The 27,848-nt window shown below is 42.7% G+C and overlaps 1 protein-coding gene across 12 annotated transcripts in view; it reads left to right on the top strand.

The window, feature by feature from the left end:
• Positions 1–27,848, top strand: part of TACC1 (transforming acidic coiled-coil containing protein 1) — a 115,211-nt gene that overhangs the window by 42,830 nt on the left and 44,533 nt on the right. For 3 of the 12 annotated variants that reach the window (XM_013059265.2, XM_045070923.1, XM_045070924.1), the window contains exons 2-3: positions 11,992–12,178; positions 13,137–13,252. The exons of 1 other annotated variant lie outside the window; for it this stretch is intronic. In XM_013059265.2, coding sequence (XP_012914719.1) covers positions 12,018–12,178; positions 13,137–13,252 — 277 coding nt within the window. In that variant the 5' untranslated portion in view covers positions 11,992–12,017. Of the gene's footprint in view, positions 1–10,559; positions 12,179–13,136; positions 13,253–27,848 lie in introns of those variants that run through there. 8 more of the 12 variants (XM_045070919.1, XM_045070925.1, XM_045070926.1 and 5 more) reach the window with 3 other exon arrangements.

Raw genomic sequence — 27,848 nt, 5'->3', positions numbered from 1 at the left:
TGGAACTACTTAAAAAAAATAAAATGAGGCGATTGTTGTGGGGGTGGGGCATGGAGTTTTATCTCTATTCCATATACCAAGTGTGTATATCTGTTAGGGATGGGGAGAAAGCCTAGAATTTATACTTTCCGCCAGAAAGATGTAAGTCCCAGTCACGCAAACGTTGGTGCCTGACCGCACTTTGGGCAATCTCTAATGCCTCAGGGACTAAGGTGACCATCTGGAAACAAGGATATTCAGCTCAGTGACTTTGGCAAAGGTCCTTTCCATTTAAAACTTCTGTAGTTCTATGAGATCTTGGGCAGATGATTAGGTTTAGAGTCACTGACTTATTATCTGTTCAGAAAATGATTTGAAGCAAATACATTCTACTCAGTAGTTATCTGTGCCTTGGCAAAAGGAAGTAGAAAATCCATACAGTCTTACCACATCTTACATGATGAGGTACTGAGAAGAACAGTAAGGATGACCAGACTTATGGCACTTCTGTAAGATAATACAACAAAATGACTGACTGACTATGAGTCTGCATGAAAACAGTTTCTAAAAAAATATGTTATGGGTGAGTACCGGAAATAACTCCGGTTGGAGTTCAAGCCAAAGAACAACAGTGATTAATTTCTTTATAAAATGTGGGTCAATTATGATTTCAGCCTTTGAATTGGCAAAATACTCATATTTATTATATAGTAGTTCTGGATTTGTCATATCATTTCCAAGAAATACTCAAGAAGAATTCAAGCAGAGACTATATCCTTCATACAATATCCAAATCCATTCTGCCTGGAAGACCGAGTGTTGACTTCCATTTCCCTTTAGCTTTTCATCCACACCTGTCATGCTTAAAGACATGACTCCCTAATTTCCGGAAAGATGGTATTACAACTCAGATCATCACGGGAGAGGGAAGGATGGGCCCAGTCTTGTATTCAGGGTAGTTCGACCACCTCATCCACATGGCAGGCTCAAGTCTCATGGCTGGTCAATTTTCTGGCTTTAAGAAAAAAAGACACCACTATGATATAGGATGCATTTTGGAAAGAACCCAAATGTCATCTTTCTCACAATGATGTGGAATGACATTGAAGGCAGGTTCTTCCCACATTGCCATCTAAGGGAATTGAAGATGCTAAACACCCCAAAACAAGTTGTATTGTAAGGAGGAGGTGAGGTTGCTTATCACCAGGAGACTCAGTAGGGAGTAGCACAAAGATGGCCTTCTATTCCTTTTATATAACAGGTCTCAGGTGTGTTGGTCTAGGGCAGCAGGCCACTCTGGTCCAGATGTCAGTCCAGAAGTCAGGCGTGGCTCCATCTGTCTGTTCTGCCATCTCCCAAGTGTGGTCCTCGTCCACACAGTAGAAGCTGGTTCAGCACCAGCCCACAACACGGGGCAAGCACAGCAGTTTTCTTTTTAAGGACATCACCCAAAGTCATACTTGCCACCTGGCTCACTTCTCCCGGGCCAGAACTAAGTCACAAGACCACTCCTGCCTGCAGAAAGGGCAGGGAAATGTGGCCTCTGCTCGGTGGCCATGTGCCCAGTGGAAACTCAGGGGGCTCTTTTACCAGAAGAAATAAGGAAATAATGGCTGTGGGAGGAAGTTAGACGCTGCTGGCATGGCTGTGGAAGTCCAAAGGATAAGGGTGCAGAAGGTGCATGATGCTAGAGAAGTATTACAGGTTTTTTGTTTTTTTTTTTAATTAACATTTAATGTGTTATTAGCCCCAGGGGTACAGGTCTGTGAATCACCAGGTTTACACACTTCACAGCACTCATCATAGCACATGCCCTCCCCAGTGTCCATAACCCCACCACCCTCTCCCCACCCCCTTTCCCCTGAGTATTACAGATTTACTTTTTATCATAATTAAAATGTGTGTGTGTGTGTATTTACACTTGTACAGAAGCAATAGAACCATGAGTTAGGTTTCACGCATTGTATAGAAGATAACTTTTGACCCCTTTATCGAACTTCCAAAAGTTAAAATTTTTCAATGCCTTTTGGAAGCTACAGGAGGGCAATGTGATTCCTTCCTTCAATAGATGAATATTTTCACTTACCAAGTTGAGGCTTTGCTGGACTCTCCAGAGACACGAGGCTTTCTTTCACCCTCTGGGCAGAGTTGAATTTACCATGATTTAATGCAGCTTAAATCATGATTTAATGATTTAATGCAGCTTAAACTTCAGGACCCCTCACTTGGGTAGGTCCCCTGCAGGGTCTCCAGAAGGGCCCTCGCATTGTATTCACAAGGTCCTTTTGTATTTTTCTTAAAAAGAGCTCCCGGGATTCTTAAGCTTCCTGCTGCACAGAACCGGGCCTTGGCAACACTATCCTCCACGGAGCCCTACCACTGTTCCCACTTTTTCCCAGATGGGAAAATGCCCCGACCTAGCACCATAGTTCTCCTTTACCTACCAGAGATAAACCCCTTCCCCTTTACCCACTAGAGATAAACCCCCAGTGGATTCCTAAACTCACCCCAGTGGGTTCCTAAACCACAGATAGTACCAAACCCTATATATACTATGTTTTTTCCTATAAATACCTATGACTTGGTTTAATTTATCAATTAGGTGCAGTAAGACATTAGCAATGATAATTAACCATAAAATAAGTTATTATAATACCATACTGTAATGGAAGTTATATGAATGCGGTCTTTCAAAATGTCTTATTGTACTACACTCACCCTTTTTCTTGTGATGATGTGAGATGACAAAATGCCTTTGTGATGAAAAGAAGCAAGGTGAATGACGTCCACCTTGGGACCCAGCGTAAGGCCGCTACTGACCTTCTAACAGTGTCTAAGGAGAATCTTCTGCATCTAGACCCTGGCTGACCGCAGGTAACTGTCAGATCAGGGGACTCCTGGAGTCCGGTGTACCTCATCAACATGGTTTCTTGAAAGGAAAGTACCCCAAAAGGAGAGCACCCCAAAGAGACACATGTTAAAACAAATGCTTTTGCCCCTCCCACATAAAGTGCACTTTTGATATCCTGGCCCACTTTGGTGTGTCCTTGAGGACGCTCAGGTGTGTCAGTGTGCAGTCCCTGGGGAAGATCTCCTTTTTGATGGCACCTTGGCTCCCCAGGCAAACGCCTCCTTATAATGAGGGTGTCACTTAGATTAGACCCACAGATTGCCCACTAGTACCGGTGTCTGCACTGTGCTGTGTGTCTCCCAAACTTGCCGCTTTGTGTGTTCATCTCCGGCAGGTTTGTGTTCTCCTTGTAAGGGCCCTTCTGGTAGAACTTCCCTCAGAAATTAATCTTTAATCGGCCTAAGGCATTATTTCTGGAGTGGAACTTGATGGTATATGGGGTTGAGGTGGGGAGAGATGGGTGCAAATACACACACACACACACACAGTTTTGCATATAATTTCAGAGAGGTCACAATCTTCTGAAACCCCTCTTGCTAAGCCCCTACTCTAGACATTGAAAATGTAGTCAACTTGACCTTTTTTTTTTAAAGGTCATACTAATACCTTCCTTATAATAATACCCTCCAATTCTGTGGGACCAGAGGTAGGGATTAGAGGAGATAATTCATGTAAAGAGCACTTAGATTAGTGTCTGACACATAGCAAGCAGTTATAATTGCTAATTTCTGCTGGGGTTTTGATGATCTTCATGATTTTCATGAGTTCCTTGGGTAATAACAATATTAGCTCTTGGTTGCTATTATTTTCCCCAGCCTGTCTTTTGCCTTTTAATTTGAAGGCAAACATTTAGTAGCTTTACTCTTCTTCTGTAGCCAAATCTGTAATCTTTATTTTGAGTGTGATTTCGTTAATTACTTGAAAGATTGGGCAGTCATCCTTCTGATGGAGCTTGGACAGATTCTGTTGTTTCTGGATTGTTTTCTCCCTGTGGTGTGATTTTTATTATTTAGCATTCTAACCCATCTGGAATTTATCTTGGTATACACTCTGGGGTAGAGGTTTAACTTGATCTTTTTCTCCATTGCCAACCACTTATTCCCCAACCACTTATTAAATAATCTTCTCCTCCCCACTGTATTACAACATCATCTTTATCATATAATATATTCACATATTTTGTGTCTTTTTCTTGGCTTTCCATTCTGTTTCACAGAGCAAGGATATGCCTATTTTGTCATCAATGTGTCTTAATATCGTGTGGACCTAATCCCCTTCTTGACTCTCTCTTTTTTTTAAAAGAATTTAAAATATGCTCACCTGTTTATTTTTTAAATAAACTTTTGGAAAATATCGACAAATCCCAAGAAAAAAAATCCTAGGAATTTTGATTGAAATTGCATTAGATTTATTTTTTTTTTGCATTAGATTTATTAGTTAATTGGGTAGTATTGCCATCTTAAATTTAGTTTTACCAATTTGGAACATTGTAATGTCCTTCCGTTTATTTAGCTAGTTGGTTAGCTTATATTAGGAATGCAAATGAGCAATGTGTTAACATTTGGAGTTTAAAAAAATTTTTTAACATACTTAAAAAAGAGAGGTTTCCCTTCTCCCCACTTCATACGGTAACAGAGAAGAAAAAGGACATATTTTCCTTCACTTGTCACACACATGTGGTTTCACAACCCAAATATGGCAGTTGAACTTTTGCTCTAAAAAGATAAAGGCTGGAAGTAGCAGAAGGCTGCATGCCCTGTCACGGAGTTTGCTACTTACTTTCCCATCTTTTTCTCTTAGAAACTGTGATTATCAGTCACAAAGAATTACTGTCATGCAATTCCCGCCAAGTGCGGATTTAGGTAGAGTGGGTATCCCAATTATCTTGGAATTTGTGGTTTTATTCTTTCTCTGGGTGGATACTCCTCCCACAAGCCCTCCTCCCTAACCAACACCACCCCACAAGCTCTGCTGTCCTTTCCAACTGTCATCTCAATCTGTTATCGTCCGACTTCTTAGTGACAGTATTTCATCAATTGAAAATGGAGACATGTATTTACAAGTAGAATGGGTAGAATATTTGCTATCAAGGTGATATCAGAAAACCTGGGTCACGGGGTCAGTATTGCTCTAGTGTTCCAGGTGTATTATTTGGGGAGACTTATTTTGGAGGTAGGATCGAGGAGAGGGAATGAAATGGCTACAGGAGAAGTAGTCGTATTCTATTTCAATTTCCTAAATTCCTTCATCCTCTTTAACTCAAGTCTCAGCGTCTACCTACTCTCTAACCATGAGGTAATGTAGATCTCTCAAATTTGGAATAATATTCATTATTAGAAACTTCAACTTGTAAACAATTGAGCAAGGGTTCCAGATGGTTTTCTTGTCTGAGGCTTAACATGTTAAGCTGCCTGATTCAGAGGGCCCACTTTTCTTAATGCCTAATCTGCTGAAAAGGAATATAAGATCAATAGAAGAATACAGGGGCGGCCTGGGTGGCTCAGTCAGTTAAAAATCTGCCTTTGGCTCATGTCATGATCCCAGTGTCCTGGGATCGAGACCCACACTGGGCTCCCTGTTTGGCAGTGAGTCTGTTTCTTCCTCTCCCTCTGCCCCTCTACCTGTTTGTGCACTCTCTCTCTCAAATAAATAAAAAAAGATCTTTAAGAAAAATAGAGCACAAGGTGTGTTAAATCAATAACAATAATTTTACAAGATGGTCTACCTATTTAACAGGCTCTGTAATTTCAATAATGCTGTTTAGCCAGAAAAACCACTTGTATCTCCTGGAATAGAAAATATTTCTAAATGTAAAGATAGTTCAGTGCTTTAATTGGATCTTTTGTGTTTATTTTTGGCTTGTTTTCAACTTTGGATTTGTGGTTGTTGGTGGGAAGAATTAGGAATAATATTGGGGTTATTTTCCTCACTTAGAATGAACAGACTGACCTGTCTCTGTTTCTGTCCTTCATACTCAACAACTCTTTGGCTAATACTTCTACATCCCAGGGTAGAGCTAAACTGAACTTTCTCATAAAGCCAATAAACATACAGTCATGCTGTCTGACGGGGATGGGAGAGAACTTCATAAGAAGTTTAAGAACCGGCTTCTTAAATGACACTAGGTCCGTGTAAACATCACAGAATAGATTTATTTTTTTTTTCCCCACCTCCACTGAAAGCTGACACAGTATAACTCTGCTACATGGCAGTTCTGCTATAAGTCTGATTGTGACCTAGGCAGAATGGCATACTTTCTGGGAAAGTCAAACTTTACTTTTGTGATACAAAACAGAATAGATCAGAGGGTCGACCTGACAGGAATTATTCACCAAAGCAAAGCCTTGACAAGGGTCTCTGGGCAGGCCCTTGGTGGGAAGCTTGGCCAAGTCTCTAAAGATGCAATCTAAATCTTTTAATTTTAATCTTTCTGGAGCTCTAAAAGAGTATTAACCATGGACATAAATCTGGCTCTTCTCTTAAAAAATTAGAAAGGAAGTTCTCTTTGTGGTATAATTTTCAGTGAAAATGCATCATATAAATTCTGATTTGGGTGTGTTTGGGTAGTGGAGGAAAGATTGTAATTCTACAGATGATTGTAGCCTGTAAGTAAGAATACAATCTGATCTTGCAAGTTTCAGAATGTAACGTTAACATATTTGAATATGTCAGATGCTCTTGTTTGCCATGTTGTCTTGTGCAGACATCAGCACAGTTGTTGCCTGGTTAGACTGAGGTCAGTCTGGAAAGCAGGACTCCTGCTGGCATTGGGGGTGGAGGGGAGATAGGTATTCTTGGCTGCGGCTTTCATGCCAGGTGAGCAGGAAGCAGGGACTGCAGCAGTGGTATATTGAGAGGAGTGTCCAGCTGACGGAATGGCAGGCTACCCAGTGGCTGCAAGGACATTCTGCTTTCTTACAGTGTGATAATGCACCAAAGGTACTGACAGACTAGCCTTCTAGATTCAGCTCCGGCGGCAGTTAGCTGTAAGACGTTAGGCAGGTGGTTGCCCTTTCTGCTTCAGCTACCTCACCTGCAAACTGAGAATGAGAAGACCTGCCCCACTACCGGAGAGAATGATTATAAGGATCAGATGCAACTTTATTGATATAAAGTACTGTCAAGTCATTATGTCTTGGGGACCTTGCAAGGACCTCTAGTGAGTAAGGAGAGAGCATTCAAGGATCAGGTTGATGGAGTAACCGGGTGCGGGGAATTCCCCACCATGTCTTGGAACCCTCATCCCATGAGCAGATGGCTCTCAAAAAGAAGGGTTGGGGAGTGGGGGGCGTTCTGCAGGCGTTCCACTGAGGCACATCGACTGAGTTGCTGTTCTCCAGGCCAGTACTTTGCCTACTTGCTTCAAAGCTGCCCAGCCACTTTGGTGATATCATCCATCTGGCATGTAATCTTAGTTGAATTCGATGTATCTCTTGCTCACCAGATTCCTAGATTGTGAGAGAAGACGGATACATTGACGGGTTTGTCTACCTGCCTGCCTGACCTTCCGGTTTTCTCTGTGGCTACTTCAGCCCCGATGCTCTCTTACCATCCTGGCCCTCCCCTCCTCCCCTACCTCCTCCACTCCCATCATCTCAAGAGCAGATGCTTTCTCGTTTTACTGGCTGTGGGAAACTCGGTTGCCTTAGCAGTAGGTTTTCCTGTCCTTCCCCTGTAAAAGTGTTTGCATCATGCTTGGATTGCTTACAGCTCTGATGCTTCCTGAACAAGTGGAGTGAAAGCTAAGGACACAAATTCCGATTCTGCTTCTTTACCCTCTGGAGCAGGGGCCATCTGCTTTCTCTAGGTGGTTTGGGGCAGGGAAATGCAGTTCTCTGGGTCTCCCAGTCTTGATTCTTCCCCTCCCATCCCCCAGGTTGTTACCAGAATATTCTTTCTAAATGGAAATGTTACTTACTTGCTCAAAGCCTGATGACTCCCCTCTGTCCATCAAGGTTCCCTGGGCCACCAGGCACACTGATGGCTTTGTTTTGATCCAGCACCATGTTGGCCTCCTCAAGGTTTCAAACGATTTAAATTAGTAAGAACATTAAACATTGGAAGATGTCTTATGAAATCCACAATCTGAGTTTCTCTTGGAAGATGGTTAAATGGCAATGCTGGGCATCAGGAACTGGGTAGGGCTGCCCCTTCACCACAGCAGGCTTCTCCAGATGGCACAGCTATCGCCACGGCCTCATCACTGCCTTGCGTTATCTAGGGAGGTTCTGGTGTTTGCTCCCCCCACTACAGGATGAAGTTCAACTTGAGTTAAACTTTTTACCAGGTAAATGGGATCCATACCAATTAGGCTCCAACTACATCTGCCCCCAACGCCTACCCATTCCTACAGGCTTTACTAGAATAGCTGTGCTATGAAATGGTTAGTTGTTTGCCTGTTTGAGTTTGCTTACTCTTTCATTTTATTTTGTTATTTTTTTAAAAGATTTTATTTATTTATTTGACAGACAGAGATCACAGGTAGGCAGAGAGAGAGGAAGGGAAGCAGGCTCCCTGCCAAGCAGAGAGCCTGGGCTTGATCCCACCCTGGGTTCATGACCTTAGCCGAAGGCAGAGGCTTTAACCCACTGAGCCACCCAGGCGCCCCTTGTTATTTTTTTTAACTATAGAGACCCATCTTGCAGATCCTTCTGGAACATCCATTATAGGCAAAGGATGTGCCTGGCTTGGCTACACCACAATTAAGGACTGTTTCAAAGGAGTTACATTTCAGATTTTCAGGGTGTGTTGATCCAAAGCTTCTGTGAAAGACAAGAAGCAGAGGAGGGAAGAGAACAGATGGGGCCCTTTCTGGGTTTTCGGTCATTTCCAAAACAAATACGTCTCGTTTGGTTATGTGGTCATGTGTTTGCAGCCATTCTGCTCTGTGATGCTGAGGACATAGCAGCAAAATGGTTTACCTTGGTTAGGATATCTATTTTCAAACATTTCCCGTTCTTTCCCAGAATGACAGGAAAATCGATATGTCAGTTAGCGTCATTACTTGAACTTCTAAACAATGAAATAAATGCAAACTATTGAGTACTTACTTCCTTTATTGTTGTTCACATTAAGTCCAGGAGCTTGTCGAGGAGCAGTGTTCAGCAACCTGGGCATTTGCTTCTCCAGTTTCAAGAAATTGCTGTATAGGTCCAGCTTTATCTTTCTGGGGCCATTACTTGCTCCAAGTTCTACTCTGTGCTAGTTCCAAAACTTGATTTCCCCTGGAGGAGTCAGGCTTTAGGAATTTATGTCATCCTAGCCAAATTCATAAGATCTACTACTAAACTAGAATATTCCTCTTCTGTTCATTTACTGAACCACCTACTAAGTATGTGGCCCTGTCCTAATATCTGGAGAAATAAAAATAAATCACAAATATGATGTGGTCCCTGCAATTTAAAAAGACTATGTTTTTATCATTGAAAATTTGGCAAAGAGAAAAGATGAACCAATGGTCCCTGCAATTTAAAAACTTATGGTACGGAAGTGAAAACAGCTATGTAAACAAATACATTATATATCGTGTGTGAAGTGTAGGGTGACTTTACATCTTGGGGACATCCTGGTTTAAGCCTGCTGTCTGGTATAACTATTAATAATGCCCCCTTTCAAAACCATCTAAGGGCCACAATAAAGGTTTCTATTAACGTTTGGGGTATAGAGATGGTAGATGGGGGTAGAAATCAGCTTGTTTTTCCAGAGCAGACCCTTGAGCTGGGTCATGAAGGAAGTTTGGACAGTCAAAGTCCGGGAGCTCCAGGTGGGGAATAAGGGGGAGGGGAATGTGCAAAACTCTGCAGGCAAAAGGGAAATTGTTCCGGAAGCAGCAATTAGTCAGTCCAAGCTAGTTATTGTTTTCCAAATTTATCCCGTGGAAAAATTTCCCCAAGATACTTGGTAAAAATACAGATTACCAGGTCCTGCTGGTAATCTGGATTAGTATTTTTAAAGAAGCACCCCTAGATGATTCTGGGCTATATCAAAAGTTCAGAACCAATTCTATACTGTTTATGGCAAGGAATACAAAGGGCTAGGAGTAAAGAGGAGCAGGAACAGCAAGACCAGAGCATAAGTCACCTATCAGTTAGGTGGGGTGACCCCAGGTGGGAAAACCCTCAGAGGTAGAACCAGTTGGAAGACATTTACAATAAACTTATGAAAAATGGATAGTGTGGGATCTATATGTTAGCTACAATGGGGATGCAGAGGATTGAAAAGATTTGAGAACTACTCAGGAAGAAGAAAGAACAGGATCCAGGTTATGCCAGTTACTGATTTATATTGGGTAATATGATTTCCAGGTTACAGAACACTTGTGTGAAATCCAGGAATCTAGGGAACCTTACCACCTGAGTGTTTAAATGGTGAGCCATAAACCTAAAAATACAAAAAATTGGATAATATTGTGATGTATTTCATGTGGACACGACGCAAAAAGAAAAAAAAAAGACTCCTGCTTGCTTCCCATTTTTGCCTCTAGAACAGCCATGACAGTTGTGTTTCTCTCTGGGAAGGAGCTGGGTGAATTCTAAAGCATCCTGACACCCCCAACCCTTTTATCTAGACTTCAGGCAAACCTCTGCCCTTCTGTTATGGTAAGACGACTTGCCATGGCTTATCTTGCCTTCTTTTTGCTTCTGTGTTTGTTATGGAATGTGTGATACAGTCATGACTCCTCGCCAGTGCCAGCCCCTTTCAGGGGAGAGGGGCGGCCTCCTGCAGTTTCAGCATGACTTTGTTCCTAAATTCTGGAGCTGCTCTCTCTGTGAGAAGCTGAAGTCACCTCACAGTTTCACCGCAACTCTGGGAAATTCCAATAGTACAAGAAATGCCCTACCCAGGCCAGGAGATGGTGAAGCCTGGTGTTTGTGGTTTGTGGAGCCGGCTTCCTTGGTGCACTGGAAATTCTGAGGCGAGCGATCCCTATATGGAAAATGAAGAAAAGGCGAGGAGAGCTCTGCCATGTTCCTCAGCCTTCCAACATAAAGAGGGTTGTTATTTTGAAGGCGGCCTTCACAAGGCCTGCTGGCATACTTCTGAAGCAGCAGACGAAGTCAGAAATCAGAGGCTTAGAAGTTATGAAGAGAAAGCCTCAAAAAAGGAGAATGGGAAACCGACAGGCTATAATTTCACAGGGTAATTGAGCCTGAGACCTTTACCAGAGACCTGGCCCCAGAGCGCCCACGACTGCGGTGTGGGGAGGGACAAAACATCTACAGTCCCAGCGCTTGGCTACTCTTGTAGCGTTGCTGAGGAATTTCCAAATCCTGGGAGCGACAGGGTCGGAGGTGAAGAGGCTGAAATCTTCCACGCTGTCAGTGTGAGGGAGACAGAGAAACCTCAGACAACAGCGGCCTCAAAGTTTGTGTGTGTGTGTCTGTGCGCGCGCGCGCGCGTGTGTGTTTTGAAATACGGGGCTTCACTTTTGTGCGGTTCAATGTTACAACGCCATTAAGTCACAGTAGCAAGACGAAAAAATAAGAAGGGAAGGAGGAAAAGTCCAGCGTGCGCGGACCCAGAAAAAGGATCTTCCCGGCTCCTGCAGCTGACAGGGCTGTTGGGGGCGCCTGGGTGCTCTGCCCGCCGGAGTCGCAGCCCCGCAGCCCCCTTCCCGCAGTCCGGGCGCGACCAGAGTGGCGCCGCGGCGGGGGGATCGGGCGGGCCCGCCGAGGACTTCAAAGGCCCGGCGCTGCCACCGCCCCCGCCCGCGCGCGCTAATAGTACGGTCCAAGGGGGCGGCTCCTGGGGCGCGGCTCCCGCGGCAGCTGATGCGAGCCCCGCCGGCCGGGAGGCGGGAGCCAGAGACCCCGAGACCCGAGCCGCCCGGCGCCGCGGGCCGGGCCCTGAGGAGGCCCCAGGAGAGGCATCTTCCCCGCGGGAGTCGCCGGCGCGGGGGTGGCCGCGGCCGCACCGTTCGAGGAGGAGGACGAGGAGGAAGCGGCGTTGCCTGCCGGCCGAGAGGAAGCGCTCCACCCGGGCCCCCGACGGCGCTCGTTTAACCACATCCGCGCCTCCGCTGGAAACGCTTACAGGCGTCTGTCACCCGTTCCCTCCATTTTGAAAGGGAAAAAAGGCTCTCCCCCTTCCCCTACTCCTAGGAGCTGGAGCCAGAGGAGCCGCGCTCATGGCGTTCAGCCCTTGGCAGATCCTGTCCCCAGTGCAGTGGGCGAAATGGACCTGGTCCGCGGTGCGCGGCGGGGGCGCCGGAGAGGACGAGGCCGGAGGGCCAGAGGGCGACCCCGAGGAGGAGGACTCGCAAGCCGAGACCAAATCCTTGAGTTTCAGGCAAGTACACGCATCCCTGCCGAGATGCCGACGTGCTGCCCTCCATCCATCTGTGGCTCATTCTGTGTGCGTGTGTGTGGTCGCTCAGCCGCGTAACCATTATCATCGCAACGCTGCGTCCCTACCCGTAGCAGGGGCCCCGCTGTGCATTCGAAAGTTCAGGATGTTCTGTCCGGTGTTCCCTTTCCCCCGTTTCAGTATGAGCTCGATTCAGAACCTAACCCGGCATCTGCAGTCTTTCCGCATCCCGGTCTGCTTCAGTCACTTTCTCTCAAGCTTTGAGCCCCGCGCCCCCGCCCCTACACACACACAGTGTCACTGATCACACCCGTAGAACTTGGGGTCCCTCTCTGTGGGGAAGAAGTCGCTCCCAGGCCGTCCTGGTGTCCCTGTGTGTCCCGAAAATGCAGCCTTGGTAAAGAAGGTCGCGTGATGACAGGCCCCTGGCAGCTGGTGAGAAATGGTGGTCCTTGCTGAGCTGTCACCGAGTGACTGAGGAAGGCAGGTGACCGTGTTCTCAGCTTGGGGCCGAGTGAGTTCCAGACAGGTAGAGGCCTGCCTGAGAAAAAGGGATCGTGGCGAGAGCTGACTTAATTTTTAGGAGGAGGGGGCAATCTTAATTTTTTAAGCCTATGAGTGTAGGGGCTCTTGTTAGAAAAGGAGTCTGTTGAAAAGCGTTTTGGGGGGAATATCAGAAGAAAGGATGACCTCGGAAATAAATCGTGATGGAGAAAAGCTCCGGAGGATGGAGGAATATCAGGCAGACAGGATGCCAGGCAAAAGGCCCAGAAGGGCCCAGCAAGAAAACCCCATGGTGAGCTCCCACAGGCCAGTCCCTGCTGGGACTAGTGGGGTTGTAAAGTTAGGCAAAAATGCTGGACTCTGTCCATATGTAGACCGTAAAGGGTGTCGGAAATACCGTTGAAAGTGGTAATTCCTCATTTTTCCCCCTTGGCAGCTCGGATTCTGAAGGTAATTTTGAGACCCCTGAAGCTGAAACACCAATCAGATCGCCTCTCAAGGAATCCTGTGATTCATCCCTAGGATTGGCAGGACCAGGGGCCAAAACCCAAGGTAAAGAAAGACTTTCATTTTCTGCCTCTTTTGTTTAAAGTTTTGAAGATGTAAATGAGGAAAGGAGGAGTGTTAACTTCGGGCTATTTAAAAAGCTTTGGATTAAGTACTTACTAGGAAAGTTGTTTTAAAGCTCCTGGCTTTTTTGAAATGTTTTTGTTTGCTTTTTAGGAATGTGGTGGTCAGAGGCTTTCTTTTTAAGTAGTTTGTATATTTATATTTGCAAGATAAAATTATCATTATCAGATATTCCTGCTGCGCCCTTCCCCCCAGCCTCCCCTAAACCAAAAATATGTGTGGTAATGCAGAGGTGGAGGGAGGTATGTTTAAGTTGGCTTTGGCTATTTCTGAAGCTAAATCACTTTCTCCAGGGGTGTGTGTATGGCTGGGGACAAAATTTATAGGTAAGAGTTGATTTATTTAGATAGAAAGGAATCTTTAAAATTGTTCACCTTCCCCCTCATCTACACAGGAATGGTGGTGAGCTTCTCAGTCTACCTAAAAAAACCTGGCACAGAGATTGTCTCCTAGCCCCCTCAGAGCTCAACCTTGAGCCTGCCCTTCGTCTACAAAAGCTTCTGTTGTTCCATTTAATTAGTAGAAACCTTTCTTGTCACTCAGCCAGTTTCGAGTAAAATTTCACCTGTCCTGATAGAATCTGTTTATCCACTTAATAGAGTGCGCTGTGATTCAGCAGTGAAAAAGTCTTGCTGTCACTAAGCTAACATTATGGAGGGAGATGGACCTTTTAAAGGTCAAGCAAGATATTTATGTCAGCTTAAGTATTATGGAGAAAAATAAAGCAGTGGAAGGAGAATAGGGTGTATGGGGTGGGGATAGAGACGCTGAAGGGTAATTAGGCGGAGCCTTGCCAATAAGGGAACTTAAGCAGAGCCCTGAGGGGAGATTGAGGGAACAGCCTTGCAGATTCTTGGGGAGAGAACCCTTTCCGCAGAGTGAATGGTATCTGCAAAGGCCTGAAGCAGGACCATCCTGGGATGAGGCGAGGCCCGGTGGTGGGAGGGTTTTGAGGACCAGGAAGGAGGCTAGTGTGGCTTGAGTGGAGTGACGAGGGAGGGAACAGGAGGAGCTGAAGTTAGCCAGATAAAGGGAAGTCTGGAACATTTTGTAATGGCTTAAAATGACAGAAATGTATTCTCTCACAGATTTGGAGGCTGGAAGTCCAAAATCAAGGTGTCAGGAGAGCCACAGAGCCATGTTCCTTCCAAAGGTTCTAGGGAAGAATCCTTTCTTGTCTCCTTTAGCTTCTGGTGGTTGCTAGTAATTCTTGGTGTTCCTTGGCTTGTGGCAGCATAACTTCAGTCTCTGTCTCCATTACATGACAGGCTTTTGCTCTGTGTTTCTTTGCCTTCACATGACATTTTTTAAGGACACCAGTCAGTGGATATAGGGACCCTCCTAATCCTGTATGACCTCATCTTAGCTTGATTACATCTGCAAAGGTACTATTTCCAAATAAGGTCACATTCACAGGTATGGGGAGTTAGGAACTTAACATATCTTTTTTTTTTTTTCTTTTAAAGAGAGAGCGAGTGCTTGAGGTGGGAAGGGACAGAGGGAGAGAGAGAATCTTAAGCAGGCTCCACGTCAACACAGAGCTCCACACAGGGCTTGATCTCACCACTCTGAGATTATGACCTGCGCCGAAATCAGGAGTTGGACGGTTAACCAACTGAGCCACCCAGGAGCCCCTCAACATATCTTTTTGAGGGACACAGTTTAACCCACAACAGAGGGCTTTGAGCAGAGACATCATGCATTGACATCCCTTTTCAAAGAGTAAGTAGTTGCTGTCTGGAGAAGGGACTCGAGCACGTATGTCCTTGTTGAGTGCTTTCTCTTTTCCATTATCTGTCACTGTCACCCTACGATGGTGGATAGAGCCAGCTTTCAGTTATTCTCTTAACTAGTTTTTGACCTAATGATGACTTTTTTTCTAGCAGTTACCATATTTTATGGCTTCGTGACTTCCTCACAGGTTGCTTAGGGAATTCAGGTGCTTTGTGATAGACTTCGTTGTGGAGCTGGAATTATTGGTGAAATGATCCCTGCTTTTTGTGAGTTGATTTTGCTTTGAATCGGGAACTTTCTCCTGCTTTCCCCCTGCTGAAAGTTTAGCCATATCCTCAACTCATCCCCGTTGCTTTTCACCATTGTTTTTGGAAGAGACTACATGGGCAAGTTTATGTACTGGAGCACTCGAGTGTGGCACTGAGCTTTACAGCACAGAAGATGCGCTTCTTCATAGCTTCCCTTTTCCTCTCTTAAGATAGGCAGATCAGAAAGGATATTTGAAAGCTGGAAAGAACTATTTTGAAGCTTTCCCATCAAATTTAAATAATGCTCACCAGACTTGTTAAGTAGCTATTTGAAAGTCTCTTTGAATTGCCCTCAGCTTGGGTGGCCCCTTCCTCACCATTCTGTCAGCTGGTAGTCTGATTCATCTTGACAAATTCTTTGCTAATTGCATAGAGGCCTGTATGGCTCAGGCCCCCAGAGCCATAGAGACCCAATTGTTTGGTCCTTCCTGTGCCACTGACTCTTTTTTTTTTTTTTTAATATGTTTTGGTAGCTTCTAGCTCATACTCTATTTCTTACTCTCTCTAAAAGGTTTTCTTTTAGAGAGTCTTGGACCAGGGAAGCTCTGTGGAGTAGTAGATGGTGATTGAAGGCCATGTCTTTGGCAGGAGGTGGGGGGAGGGTGTACAGTCTGGGACATTACCACTCCGTATTAAGAAAACTTTCAATTTAGGATCTTTAAGTAATAGGATGATTGCATATTAGCCTGGTAGTATCCTGCCTTTGAGAACTTCTGCCCAACTTGTAGAAGGAGACTTAGTCCAGAGTCTTGCTGATGGCCTTGTTACACATGCACAGTAAATACAAAAATACTACCAAAGCACAGGTCTGACCAGGAACAGTATTAGTGGACAAAAATTCCTCGAGACTTATTTCATGTTGAAGTCTTAATTTCTAGGCTTGGATGGTCCTCTTTCTCCTGAAATTGTTAATTGTTTGGCTCCTGATAAAGTTAGTCTTTCATATTTCTGTGGTTTCAGGATGTGGTCCTTCATATTTCTGTGGTTTCAGGACGTGGTAGGGCAGCAGGTAGTTTATATAAGACTGTATCTTCTGGAGGGATGATTTATGAATTGTTAGTCAGGGATTGAAGTTAACATATGTAAAAGATCCTGGTTTTCTATATATAATGGGCTGTATCCTATATCCCATACCCGTGGCCCACCAAACTCCATCAGATTCTTTGAACACAGGGAAACATTTGAAGTTGATTTTCTACGTCTATTTGAAGTTAATTTTCTTTTTCTTTTTTTTTTATTTTTTAAGATTTTGTTTATTTATTTGACAGAGATCACAATTAGGCAGAGAGGCAGGCAGAGAGAGTGGGGGAAGCAGGCTCCCTGCTGAGCAGAGAGCCCGATGTGGGGCTTGATCCCAGGACTCTGGGATCATGACCTGAGCCGAAGGCAGAGGCTTTAACCCACTGAGCCACTCAGGCGCCCCTAATTTTCTTTTTATTGGAAGTTTTTTTGGGGGAACTTACTCTGTATAATGCTTCTGGAGACAGAGTTATAGGCCATTCTAGATATTAAAAGGTAGATGATGTTGCAGAGATTTTTTTTAAGCCACAGATAGAAGCTGGTTTCAGACTAACTGCTAAAATAAAACTTGAACCAAAGAGGTTCCTTGAAAATACTAGAGTAGTGGCTGTAATATTTGGGCTGGTAATTCTGTGTTTTCTGAAGCTGGTTTCAGACTAACTGCTAAAATAAAACTTGAACCAAAGAGGTTCCTTGAAAATACTAGAGTAGTGGCTGTAATATTTGGGCTGGTAATTCTGTGTTTTCTATCTGTCTTCCTCCCCAACAAAGACTGTTTAAGCTGCTGCTATTACTGTTCCTTCTCTTTTGTCAGTGAGGAAACATCACCTGTGAGAGGATTTCTGAAGAAGGTTCAATCTCAGGTTCATACCCTCCCCCGTGTCCCCCCCCCCTGCCTTTTTTTGGTGGACTGTGGTTTTGTCCATCATTTTAGATTTTATTTTATTTTTTTAAAAGGTTTTTATTTATTTATTTGACAGAGAGAGATCACAAGTAGGCAGAGAGGCAGGCAGAGAGCCCGCCGCGGGACTCGATCCCAGGACCCTGAGATCACGACCTGAGCCGAAGGCAACGGCCCAACCCACCGAGCCACCCAGGCGCCCCTCATTTTAGATTTTAAAAGTGAATGTCCTCTGCTACTAGAAGTCTCCTTACCACACATAGACCTTCATTTATAGATTGTTACCTTTTTTTGAGAAAGAAAATCTTAATTCGTGCTGAAGCTCTCATATGCCCTTGGAACAACTAGTTAAATCTACCCTGTTTGATGTGTTAATTAGATGCCTCAGTATTTCAAAGACATAGGATAGTTCTCCTGAAATAGAAGGAAAGATAAACAGGATCAATCTGCTGGTATTTACTGCTGGAGGCCTGGGGGTAATGTGAAGTTGTTTGTTGACACACTTTGTTAGTCTAGATCAGGAATTGGGCTGTGGCTCATAGACCAAATGTGGCCTGCTTCCTGCTGTGGCCAATTATTGTTATGCCTGGGAGCTGAGAATTATTTTTACATTTTTAAATGGTTGAAAAAAATTGGCTGTGTGAAAATTATATGAAATTCAAATTTTAGGGCCCATAAATAAAGTGTTATGGGAATGCAGCCACACTTGCTCATTTAGGTGTTGTCTCTTATAGCTCTTTTTACACTAAATTAGCAAGGTGTTTCTGTTTGTCTTTAGGTAGGCTCCACAACCACTGTGGGGCTCGAACTCACAATCCTGAGATTCAGTCATATGCTCTATTGAGCCAGCCAGGAGCCCCTGAAATAGCAAGGCTGAGTACTTGGAACAGAGAATGGCCTGCAAAATCCTAAAATATTAACTGTTTGGCTCTTGACAAAAATGTTTGCTGACCTAGATCCACACTTAAGATAATTTTGATAAAAATCTAAAGCCTAAGTAATTTGAGATAACTTTATAAAGAAAGCGGCAAGGCAGTTGCCTGGATGGCTCAGTCGTTAAGCTTCTACCTTAGGTCATGATCTCAGAGTCCTGGGATCTAGCCCCATCAGGTTCCCTGCTCATGGGAAATCCTGCTTCTTCCTTTCCCACTCCCCTGCTTATGTTCCCTCTCTGGTGCTATCGCTGTCAAATAAATAAATACAATCTTAAATAAAAGGAAAGCGGCAAGGCTATCCATGATTAATTAATGATGAAGCATGGTGCCAGGTGCCATTAGCGTGGGCCTGTATGGTCAGGTAAGGCTTTAGGGTAAGACTGGTTTAGGCTGGCTGGCTATTAGCCTCCCTTGCAAAACCACAGATGTCATTGGTCTGTCAGTGTACCTGATTTTCAATTAACTAAAAGATCCAAGGAGTTATGAATAAAGGAAATTAGGAAAGAATGAAGAGAGTTTGGGAATCATTTAATATAAGTACAAATATATAGATCTTAAATTTTTACCCTTTAAGTGTTTCTTAATTGTTTTAATTTAATGGTTTTAATTTCATTTAATGGTTTTAATTGGGTGTTTCAGAATTTATTTGATGGGTGGTGTGGTGTATTGTTAGTATATATTGTAGGATTGAAATGGTATATTTATTGGATTGTTTCAGACTATGCATATATTAAGACCTAGAATGCAAATCTTGTTAAAATGGGAGCCTTAGGTTTTTGATTCTAAGGCTTTGGGTTACATGTATAAGAAAATAGTATGTAGACATTTTTCATTAAGTATTTATTGAAGTGTTCCAGTCGAATCCATGAGTATGGCTCTCCTAAGAATTTAGTTTAACATCCTCTCCCTGTCCCTAAGGGATGGCTTTAGTAGAATTTCCTAGAAATAATGGAACTAATAAGGAACCTTAATGTTACCTAGTCTAATAGTTCAACCCCATGGCTCCTTCAACAATACCTGAAACCATCCCAATCTTTTTATTTTTTATTTTTTTATGTAATTGGCCCTTTCACAGTTGAATTTAAATTTTTGTATTATAGTCCTGTAAGATGTTTAAAGCTTGAAAACTTCAGCAGCATGGTACAATTCTTTGTTTCTCCCCCCAGATACGTTTTTAGGGACCAGGGCCATGTTTCTTTGTTGCTTTATTTATATGAGTGTAATGAGCCATGTGGAGCTTCTGTGTGGTGCTCTACCCAAAGAGAAAGTTTTCTTGGGGAAAATAAAAAACTCAGGGGTGGGGAAAAGTCTGCCTGCTGAAAGTAAACATTTTAATAACAACAAAGTATTTTTCTTTCAAAATGAACAGTGAATTCAAGATCTTCTTGAGAAATGTTGTAAGGATTAAACTCATTTCAGACTTGTACTCCCCGTTTTGGGGCTTACCAGAGCATCAAACAAAGCAAGCTAGCTTACTTTGACAATTTGTGGTGGTTGAAGGCATCGGGTGTACGTGTCCAGCTGAGGACAATCCTTCCAAAATGGTGTTGCTGCCATTAGATGCTCCACTTAAAAAGAAATGGATATGGTCTAAAGCCATTTAAATATTTAGGTGAAAGACTTCTTGTAGTGTCTTTTTCAAGTGGGGAGTAACACCCTTCATAGGAAGTCCTGGCAGCATAAACCATTTCGTTGCAATCTCCTAACCTCAGGTCAGTGATGGGAAGATCCTGGTTTATCACCCCAGAACAAAACAGCCATTTTGGTGGGGATGTGATAAATGAGGGTTGCCGAACTGCCTGAAAACTGTTAGCATTGGGTTTGTTTTTTGTAAGTTTCGATCTCACCCTCATCTTTGCTTGTATGTGAACCTAATTTTATGAGTTTCCACAAACATGATCAGATCTCCAGGGGTTAGATTGTTAATGGCCAAGTGGGTATTTCATTATTTCACAAATGAAAAAATGTAACCTGGCAGTTCTGTTTGGCAGATAAACATTTTCCTAGCCAGTCCAGGTACACTCTTTCCCATGTTATTGCCAGAAATATAACAGTATATTGTTGATCTCCAGCTTTCCCATCATAAGACTCTCCCCTAGCAGACCACCTGGCTTTCTGCGTCAGTTGATATTTAGTGGATTGGAAGCAAGTAGGCTTTTTTTTTTTTCTTTTCAGCATCTTACTTGATATTTAGAACATTGATACTATGAGATAGGATGCATGTGATCTCCATTCCAAAGATTGGGAAATCAAGGCTAGCGTCTTTACTGCTCATAGTAGAGTGGGGTCTTAAATTCAACTTTTAAGATTGCACCTCGAGAGCTTTATTGGACATATTATACAGCTTATCTCCCCAGGGCATCTGTGATTCTCTCTCTTAACTGATTAAAGAGAAAACTTATCAGAGGAAATAAAGGTTCTTAAAATGTTGCCAGGACAAGAGTGTATGATGGGGAGAGAACATCCTTCAAAAGTGAAAGTTAAGTGAATCCTGTTAAGTGAAAGTAACTTAAAAAAAAAGTTCAATTGGGGATATATATTTCACATTTATTAATTTGGCACATATAATACGTGAAATAAAAAAATGTACTTCAAGAATTTTGAATATCAGGAGTTAGTAGCAAAATTTAGACACAGAGCCAGCAACAGGAAAGAAAAAAAATGTTACTGGGTAAGCAGCTCTGTTGAAAACATTTTGCACCCTTAATGCTTCGTTTCAACTCATCAGTGAGAAATTAAGAGGAAGGGGACATATTCTCCAGTAGCTTTTGGTTTCTCTCTCCCACCTGTCAGTTGTGTGTGGGTGAGAAGAGGTACGTGCAGAGATGTTTGCAGCCTCCTGGGACTCTGTACCTATTTTCGGATAGAAAGAGGAGTTTCTAAGAGGCCTGTATTAGTTACCCATTGCTGCATAACAAATTACTCCAAAACTTATTAGCAGCTTAGAACAATAAATATTATTTCACGTAGTTTTCATATGCCTGAAATCTGGGGAGCAGCTTAGCTGGGCAGTCTGGCTTAGGGTTACTTGTGAGAAGGCACAGTATTGGCTGGGACTGTAGTCATCTAAGAGCTTGACTGGGGCTGGAAGAACTTATCCTCAGGTAGCTCACTCCTGTTGGCAGGTTCTTTATCATGTGCACGGACCTCTCTGTCTATGGGGTTGCTTGAGTATTCTGGCATGGCAGCTGACTAGTCACAGAGTGAGTGATCCAAGAGCAAGATGGGAATTGTAATGTCTTTTATGACTTAGCCTCAGAAATCACAGTTATTTCCACAATATCTTTTTGGTTCCACGGGTCAGTCCAATGGCATGATTGCCAGGAGATTCATCTCACCTGGTAAATGGCACCCTCACTGGGGGCCATCTTGGAGGCTGACTAGCATAAGACTGTTTTCTATTTCTTAAAAAAAAAAAAACTTATACCAAAGGGTATGATTTCAAAGACTTCAGACTTTTTTATTATTCTCTTCCCCGGGGGCCTCTTGGTTACTTTACCCACCCCTTCCTTTTGCCCCTTTTCTTAGACTGCAGGAGCAGAAGAGACCAGAGAAATAACATGGCCTTCAACCAGGGTCCCTGACCTGTTGTGGAGGCATCTGATGTGCCTGGTGAATCGGCTGCTGTTGCTCTGTCTGGAGGCTCATTTCTCTTTTCCTTTATCCTGCATCAGCCCCCAGCTCCTGTGTGGGCGGTTGCTACTTTGTGAGAGAGGCAGTTGGTATTTTGAATTCTCCAGTAATTATTTCTGAAGAGATGTACATTCTGGTTGTTTGGCAGCAAATGGGGTGAAGTTACACAATTTCACATCTCTCAGAGGAGTCCCGTCTGTTAGCACGTGCTCTTTCTCTCTGCTCCTCCTGCTGCAGGAGTTGAGGATGGAGGAAAAGTCCTACAGGGAGGGCCTCCCACAGTTTCTGTCTGTGGTGGGGGATTTCTAATGTATTTGAAATGTAACCTTGAACAAATCCAGATGCCTCTGAAATTCCAGGGCATCTCAGGAGCAAGAAGAGAAGACATGTTCATTGTTGGATGGGTTTCTGGGAAGAAGGTTTGGCTGCCTGGTGGTCAGACACTCATGTTTGGTGGGCCCCTCCCTCTTATGAAATTGTCATCTTGGCCTTCCGAGTAGAGTTTGGATCTCTTTAAGTAAAACAGCATAACAAGCTGGTTTGGAAATTTGAAATATTTTCTTTATCCTTAGTATAAGCTTTTTCAGCTTATTAAGTGGCTTTCCAGATTATTCTTTAACTATGGAGTCATATTTTGCAGTAAGCCTCATCAGGAGTTAGAAGCTTATCTCAGGAGAAATGGCATCTGGCGCCTTATCTCTTGCAAAAAAACTACTAAACTTGCCCCTGCCCCCTTCTGCAGTTCCTGAGTAGTGTTTTACTTGGTAATTTAAAAAAAAATTTTTTTTTTTTTTTCCCTGGAGGATGGGGAAGAGGAAGTTTGGACAGTTTATTTGTTGCTGTCTGGGTTTGGTCAGGGGTGGGTGTGGGTGTGGAGAGGGTGTTGGGTGTTGATTTTTTTTTGCTTTAAGCAGTGACATCTTAAAATTATGGCATAGCTAAGAGGATGTTCTGCATTTTCCTGCCTTGACTCACTCACTTGGAATCCCCTCCTTATTCTCATGCTTCTGGGTGACCTGGGGCCCCAGTGGTTGTCAGGGGAATGTGAGTTCTACCACCTATACCCTGAGGTTCTACCCAGCGTTCCTGGAAAAGGCCTGCTTGTATTGTTTTCCCTCCCGCAGGCAATATAGATCGTGTCCACTTCTACTCCATTTTAAGGCTTGTGCCCTTGACTAAGTGGCTAAGAATGTACGTATATAAAATACATTTCAGCTTTGAGGTAATCAGAGGGACTGACTGGGAATTCAGATGTAAAGCTGGGGAAAAAAAAAAAAACTTCGAATTTTGGACACATGCCTAAATGCTAATATGTACCTTATTAACAGTCTCCTCAGGTCAGACCACTTTAGCAGGAAGGGGTTGGCACAAGTGCCAGAATCACACTTATTTCCCTCCTAAAGCTTGGATTCAAACAGGGGAGGTGGGGGTGGGAGGGCAGGACCAAGCCATACATTTGAGGGAGGAGAGCTTTTCAAAGGGAAAGGGTCGAATGAAGAACAAATGTTAATCCTTTACAGCTGTTGGTTTAGAGCTGCACAGCTTTACCACTACTTACATGTACTTTTTCTGTATGTAAAAGATAATCAGTTGAGAAGGAAGTCTTTTATGTGTCACACACTGGCCCCGCATGGGGGGGCACCGATGGAATATCAGCTCTGCTTTGGGTGCTCTGGTTTGCTGTGGGGACTAGGGCCCAAGACCTCCACTGAGCGTAGTCTGGAGGAAGCTAGCCGGCTTCCGTTTCCCAGGCTTCTTGGCCTCCTTGGCTTCTCCAGGAGTTTTAGCAGCAAAGAGATAGTTTTTTTTTTTTTTTTAAAGATTTTATTTATTTATTTGACAGAGAGAGAGAGATCACAAGTCGGTGGAGAGTCAGGCAGAGAGAGAGAGAGAGAAGCAGGCTCCCGCTGAGCAAAGAGCCCAATGTGGGGCTCGATCCCAGGACACTGAGATCATGACCTGAGCCGAAGGCAGCGGCTTAATCCACTGAGCCACCCAGGCGCCCCCAAAGAGATAGTTTTAACATGGGAATGTGTGAGGGAGGTCTTGAAAGAAGTCAAATGTTAAAAATTAGCATTGAAAAAAAAACTTCTCCTCCCCAAACAAGAACAAAGCTTAGAGCTTGCTCATTGTCTTGTCTCTAGGCTGGTTCTTAAATTCTCTGTATCTGTTGTAGGAGAGAGGAGTGATGTCATTTTTTTCACCTTTTTCCATAAATAGACTCTATCTAGCACATTATAGGCTTCCTCAAGAGAAATTTAAAATCCCAAATTGATGTGATGGTGAGACCTACACCTCTCTGAAATACGTGTCCCTACAAGTGATATATATAAGAGACTATTTAAAGCATTTTCTGTAATGTAAGTCTGTGGTGTAGTAGAACATTTTAGTAGGAATTGGAGGACAGTGCTCCTGCTCTGAGCCTTTGAGCCATATCCCTTTTTTATTTTTTAACAGTTTTATTGAGCTCTAATTCACATGCCATACAATTCACCCATTTTAAGGGTCTAGGATTCAATCATGTTTAGTATTTAGTATATTAACAGAGTTGTACAACTATTGCCTCCCTCCAATTTTTAGGACATTTCATCACCCCCAAAGAAACTCTGAACCCATTGACAGTCCTTTGCCATTCCACCCTCTAGTCCTAGGCATCTGGTAATCTAATTTGTGTATCAGTAGAGTTGCTTATTCTCGACATTTTATATAACTAGAACTATACAGTCTGTAGTCTTTTGTGATTGCCTCTGTTCATGTCCATGTTGTAGCATGTATCAGTACTTCATTCGTTTTTATTGTCAGTTAGTACTCCTGCATGGATATGCCACATTTTGTTCAGTTGATGGATGTTAGGGTTATTTCCACTTTGGGGCTATTATGATTCATGCTGCTACGAACACTTCCTGTTCAGGTTTATGTGTGGACATGTGTTTTCATTTCTCTTGGGTATGTATCTAGTGGAATTGCTGGGTCATATGTTAACTCTATTTCTAACACTTTGAGGAACTGTCAAACTTTACCCCAAAGTGGCTGCACCATTTTACATTCCTACCAAGAGTGTATGAGGGTTTCAGTTTCTCCACATCCTCAGCAACACTTGTTATCTGTCTGTCTGATTTTAGCCATCTTAGTAGGTATGATAAGTGACATCTCCTGGTTTTGATTTGCATTTCCCTAATATCTAACAGTGTTGAGCATCTTCTCTGTACTCGTTGGCTGTTTGTGAATCTTCTTTAGCAAAATGTTTATATAGATTCTTTGCCTACTTTTTAACTGGGTAATTTATCTTTTTATATTGATTTGTAAGAGTACTTTAGAGTCCCCTGTTAGATATGTGATTGTAAATATTTCCTCCCATTCTGGAGGTTGTCTTTTCACTTTTCTGGGGGGTGGAGGGTAGAAGGAGAGGAAGAGAGAAAATCTTAAGCAGGCTCTATGCTCAACACTGAGTGATCTCGGGACCCGAGCGGAAATAAAAGTTGGGCACTTAACTGACTGAGCCACCCAGGAGCCCCTCTTTTCACTTTTTTTTTTTTTAAGATTTTATATTTTTATTTGACACAGATTACAAGTAGGCAGAGCAGCAGGCAGAGAGAGAGGGGGAAGCAGGCTCCCTTCTGAGCAGAGAGCCCAACATGGGGCTCATCCCAGGACCCTGAGATCATGACCTGAGCCGAGACAGAGGCTTAACCCACTAAGCCATCCAGGTGCTCCTCTTTTCACTTTTTTGATGGCATCATTTGATGTGTAAAAGTTTTTAATTTTGATGAAGTTGGGTTTCCTACTTTTTCTTTTGTCCCTTGACAAAATGTCCAAGAACGCTTTGCCTTTTAACCCACAGTCACAAAGATTTATTCCTATATTTTCTTCTAAGAGTTTATAGTTTGAGCTCTTACATTTAGGTCTGTGATTGATTCTGAGTTAATTTTTATATATGCTGTGGGGAGATGGTGCAGCTTCTTTCTTTTGCATGTAGATGTCCAGCCAGTTGTCCCAGCATCATTTGTTAAAGACTGTTTGAATTAATTTTGTGCCCTTGTACAAACCTTGTCAGAAGTCAATTGATCATAGATGTAAGGCATGGACTCTGAACTTTTAATGGTTTTATTGATCTATATACCTTTCCTTGTGTTTATCCTACACTGTCTTGATTATGGTAGCTTTGTAGTAAGTTTTGAAATCAGGAAATAAGAGTCCTCCAACTTTGTTTTTTTGATTATTTTAGTTATTCTGGGTTCTTCACATGTTGAATTTTAGGATCATCTTATTAATTTTTGCAGAGAAGCCATTTGGGGTTTTCATATAGGTTGTATTCAATCTGTAGATAAATTTGGGGAATACTGTCATGTTAAGAGTATCAAATTTTCCAAACCATGAATATAGGATGTCTTTCTATTATTAATATTTTTAGTTTCTTCAAATGATGTTTTATAGTTTTTAGAATACAAGTCTTGCCCTTCTTCTGTTATTTTTAAGTGTTTTATTCTTTTTGGTACTATGATAAATAGAATTTTAATTTCTTTTGGAATTTTTTTATTGCATGTGTATAAAAATACAATTGATTTTTGCACATTGATCTTGTATTTTGCAAATCTGCTTCAATTCATTTATTAGTTATAATCATTGCACATTTCATCTGCAGAGGCAGTTTTTACTTTTTCCTTTCCAACCTAGATGCCCTTAATTTCTTTTCCTTACCTAACTGACCTGGCTAGGACTTCTCGTACAATTTTGAATAGAAATAGCAAAAGCTGATATTCTTGTGTTGTTCTTGATCTTAAGGGGAAAGCATCAATCTTTTTACCATTAAGTAAGATACAGATTTTCATGACTGCTCTTTATGAAGTTGAGGAAGTTCCCTTCTATGCATAGTTTGTTTGGTGTTTTTGGTCATGAAAGGATGTTGGGTTTTGTCAAATTCTTTTTCTGTATATATTGAGATGATCATGTGGGTTTTGTCTTCCATTCTGTTGCTATGGTATATTACCCTAGATGATTTTCAGATGTTAAACCAACCTTGCGTTCTTCAGATAAATCCCACTGTTTATGATGCTTAATCTTTCTTATGTGTTGGTGGATTCAGTTTGATAGTATTTTGTTGAGGATTTTTGCTTCTGTTTTCAATAGGAGATATTGGTCTACAGTTTCTTTCTCTCGTGATAGCTTTGGGTTTGGTTTTCAGGGTAATACTGGCCTGATAGAATGAATTAGGAAGTCTTTTCCCCTCATATTTTTCACAAGAGTTTGTGAAGAATTGATATTAACTCATATTTTTTTTAAGGTTTTATTTATTTGAGAGAGAGAGAGAGAGCATGAGCTGGGAGAGGGGCAGAGGGAGAAGCAGATTCCCTGCTGAGCAGGGATCCTGATGCAGGTCTTGATCCAGGACCCTGAGATCATGACCTGAGCCAAAGGCAGACACTTAACCAACTGAGCCAACCAAGCACCTGATATTAATTCTTTAAATATTTGGTAGAATTCACCAATCTGATCCAAGTCTTTGTGTGTGGGGGGGGGGGGTGGAGGGAGTTTTTAATTTATCAATTCAGTCTCTATCTGTGTTTTAGAACTATTCAGATTTTCCATTTCCTCTTAAGTCAGTTTCAGTAATTAGTGTCTTTCTACGAATTGATCTACTTAGATTATCTAAGTTATCTAACTTGTTAACCTACAGTGTCTCATTTTTAAGTGGAATTAATAAGCCCTGCTGTGCCTTTTTCACAGGGTTGATTTGAGGATCCATTTGGGTAATGTTTTGAGGATCAGATAAGTGAAGTATTTTTTTGTTGTTGTTCTAAACTCTTAGTTCTAGGAAAACACTACTACTGTCTGCAATTTAGTGTTTATACTGTGCTCCTTTTCTGTCATTACATTTCAGGGGATTGATTGTTGCCCTTGTTACAAAAGGAATATGAACTAAGTTTGGGTTTGAGGGGGAATTGAAGTGATTTGGGGACCTATTTCTGCCTGTGCCCTGGGGAGTGGTA

This window comes from Mustela putorius, unplaced genomic scaffold, assembly GCF_011764305.1.
Source record: "Mustela putorius furo isolate JIRA1106 unplaced genomic scaffold, ASM1176430v1.1 tig00003976_pilon_pilon_pilon, whole genome shotgun sequence".
Classification (NCBI taxonomy): domain Eukaryota; kingdom Metazoa; phylum Chordata; class Mammalia; order Carnivora; family Mustelidae; genus Mustela; species Mustela putorius.
Note: the sequence above shows the minus strand (reverse complement) of the source record. Positions and strands in the feature narration are given on the sequence as shown.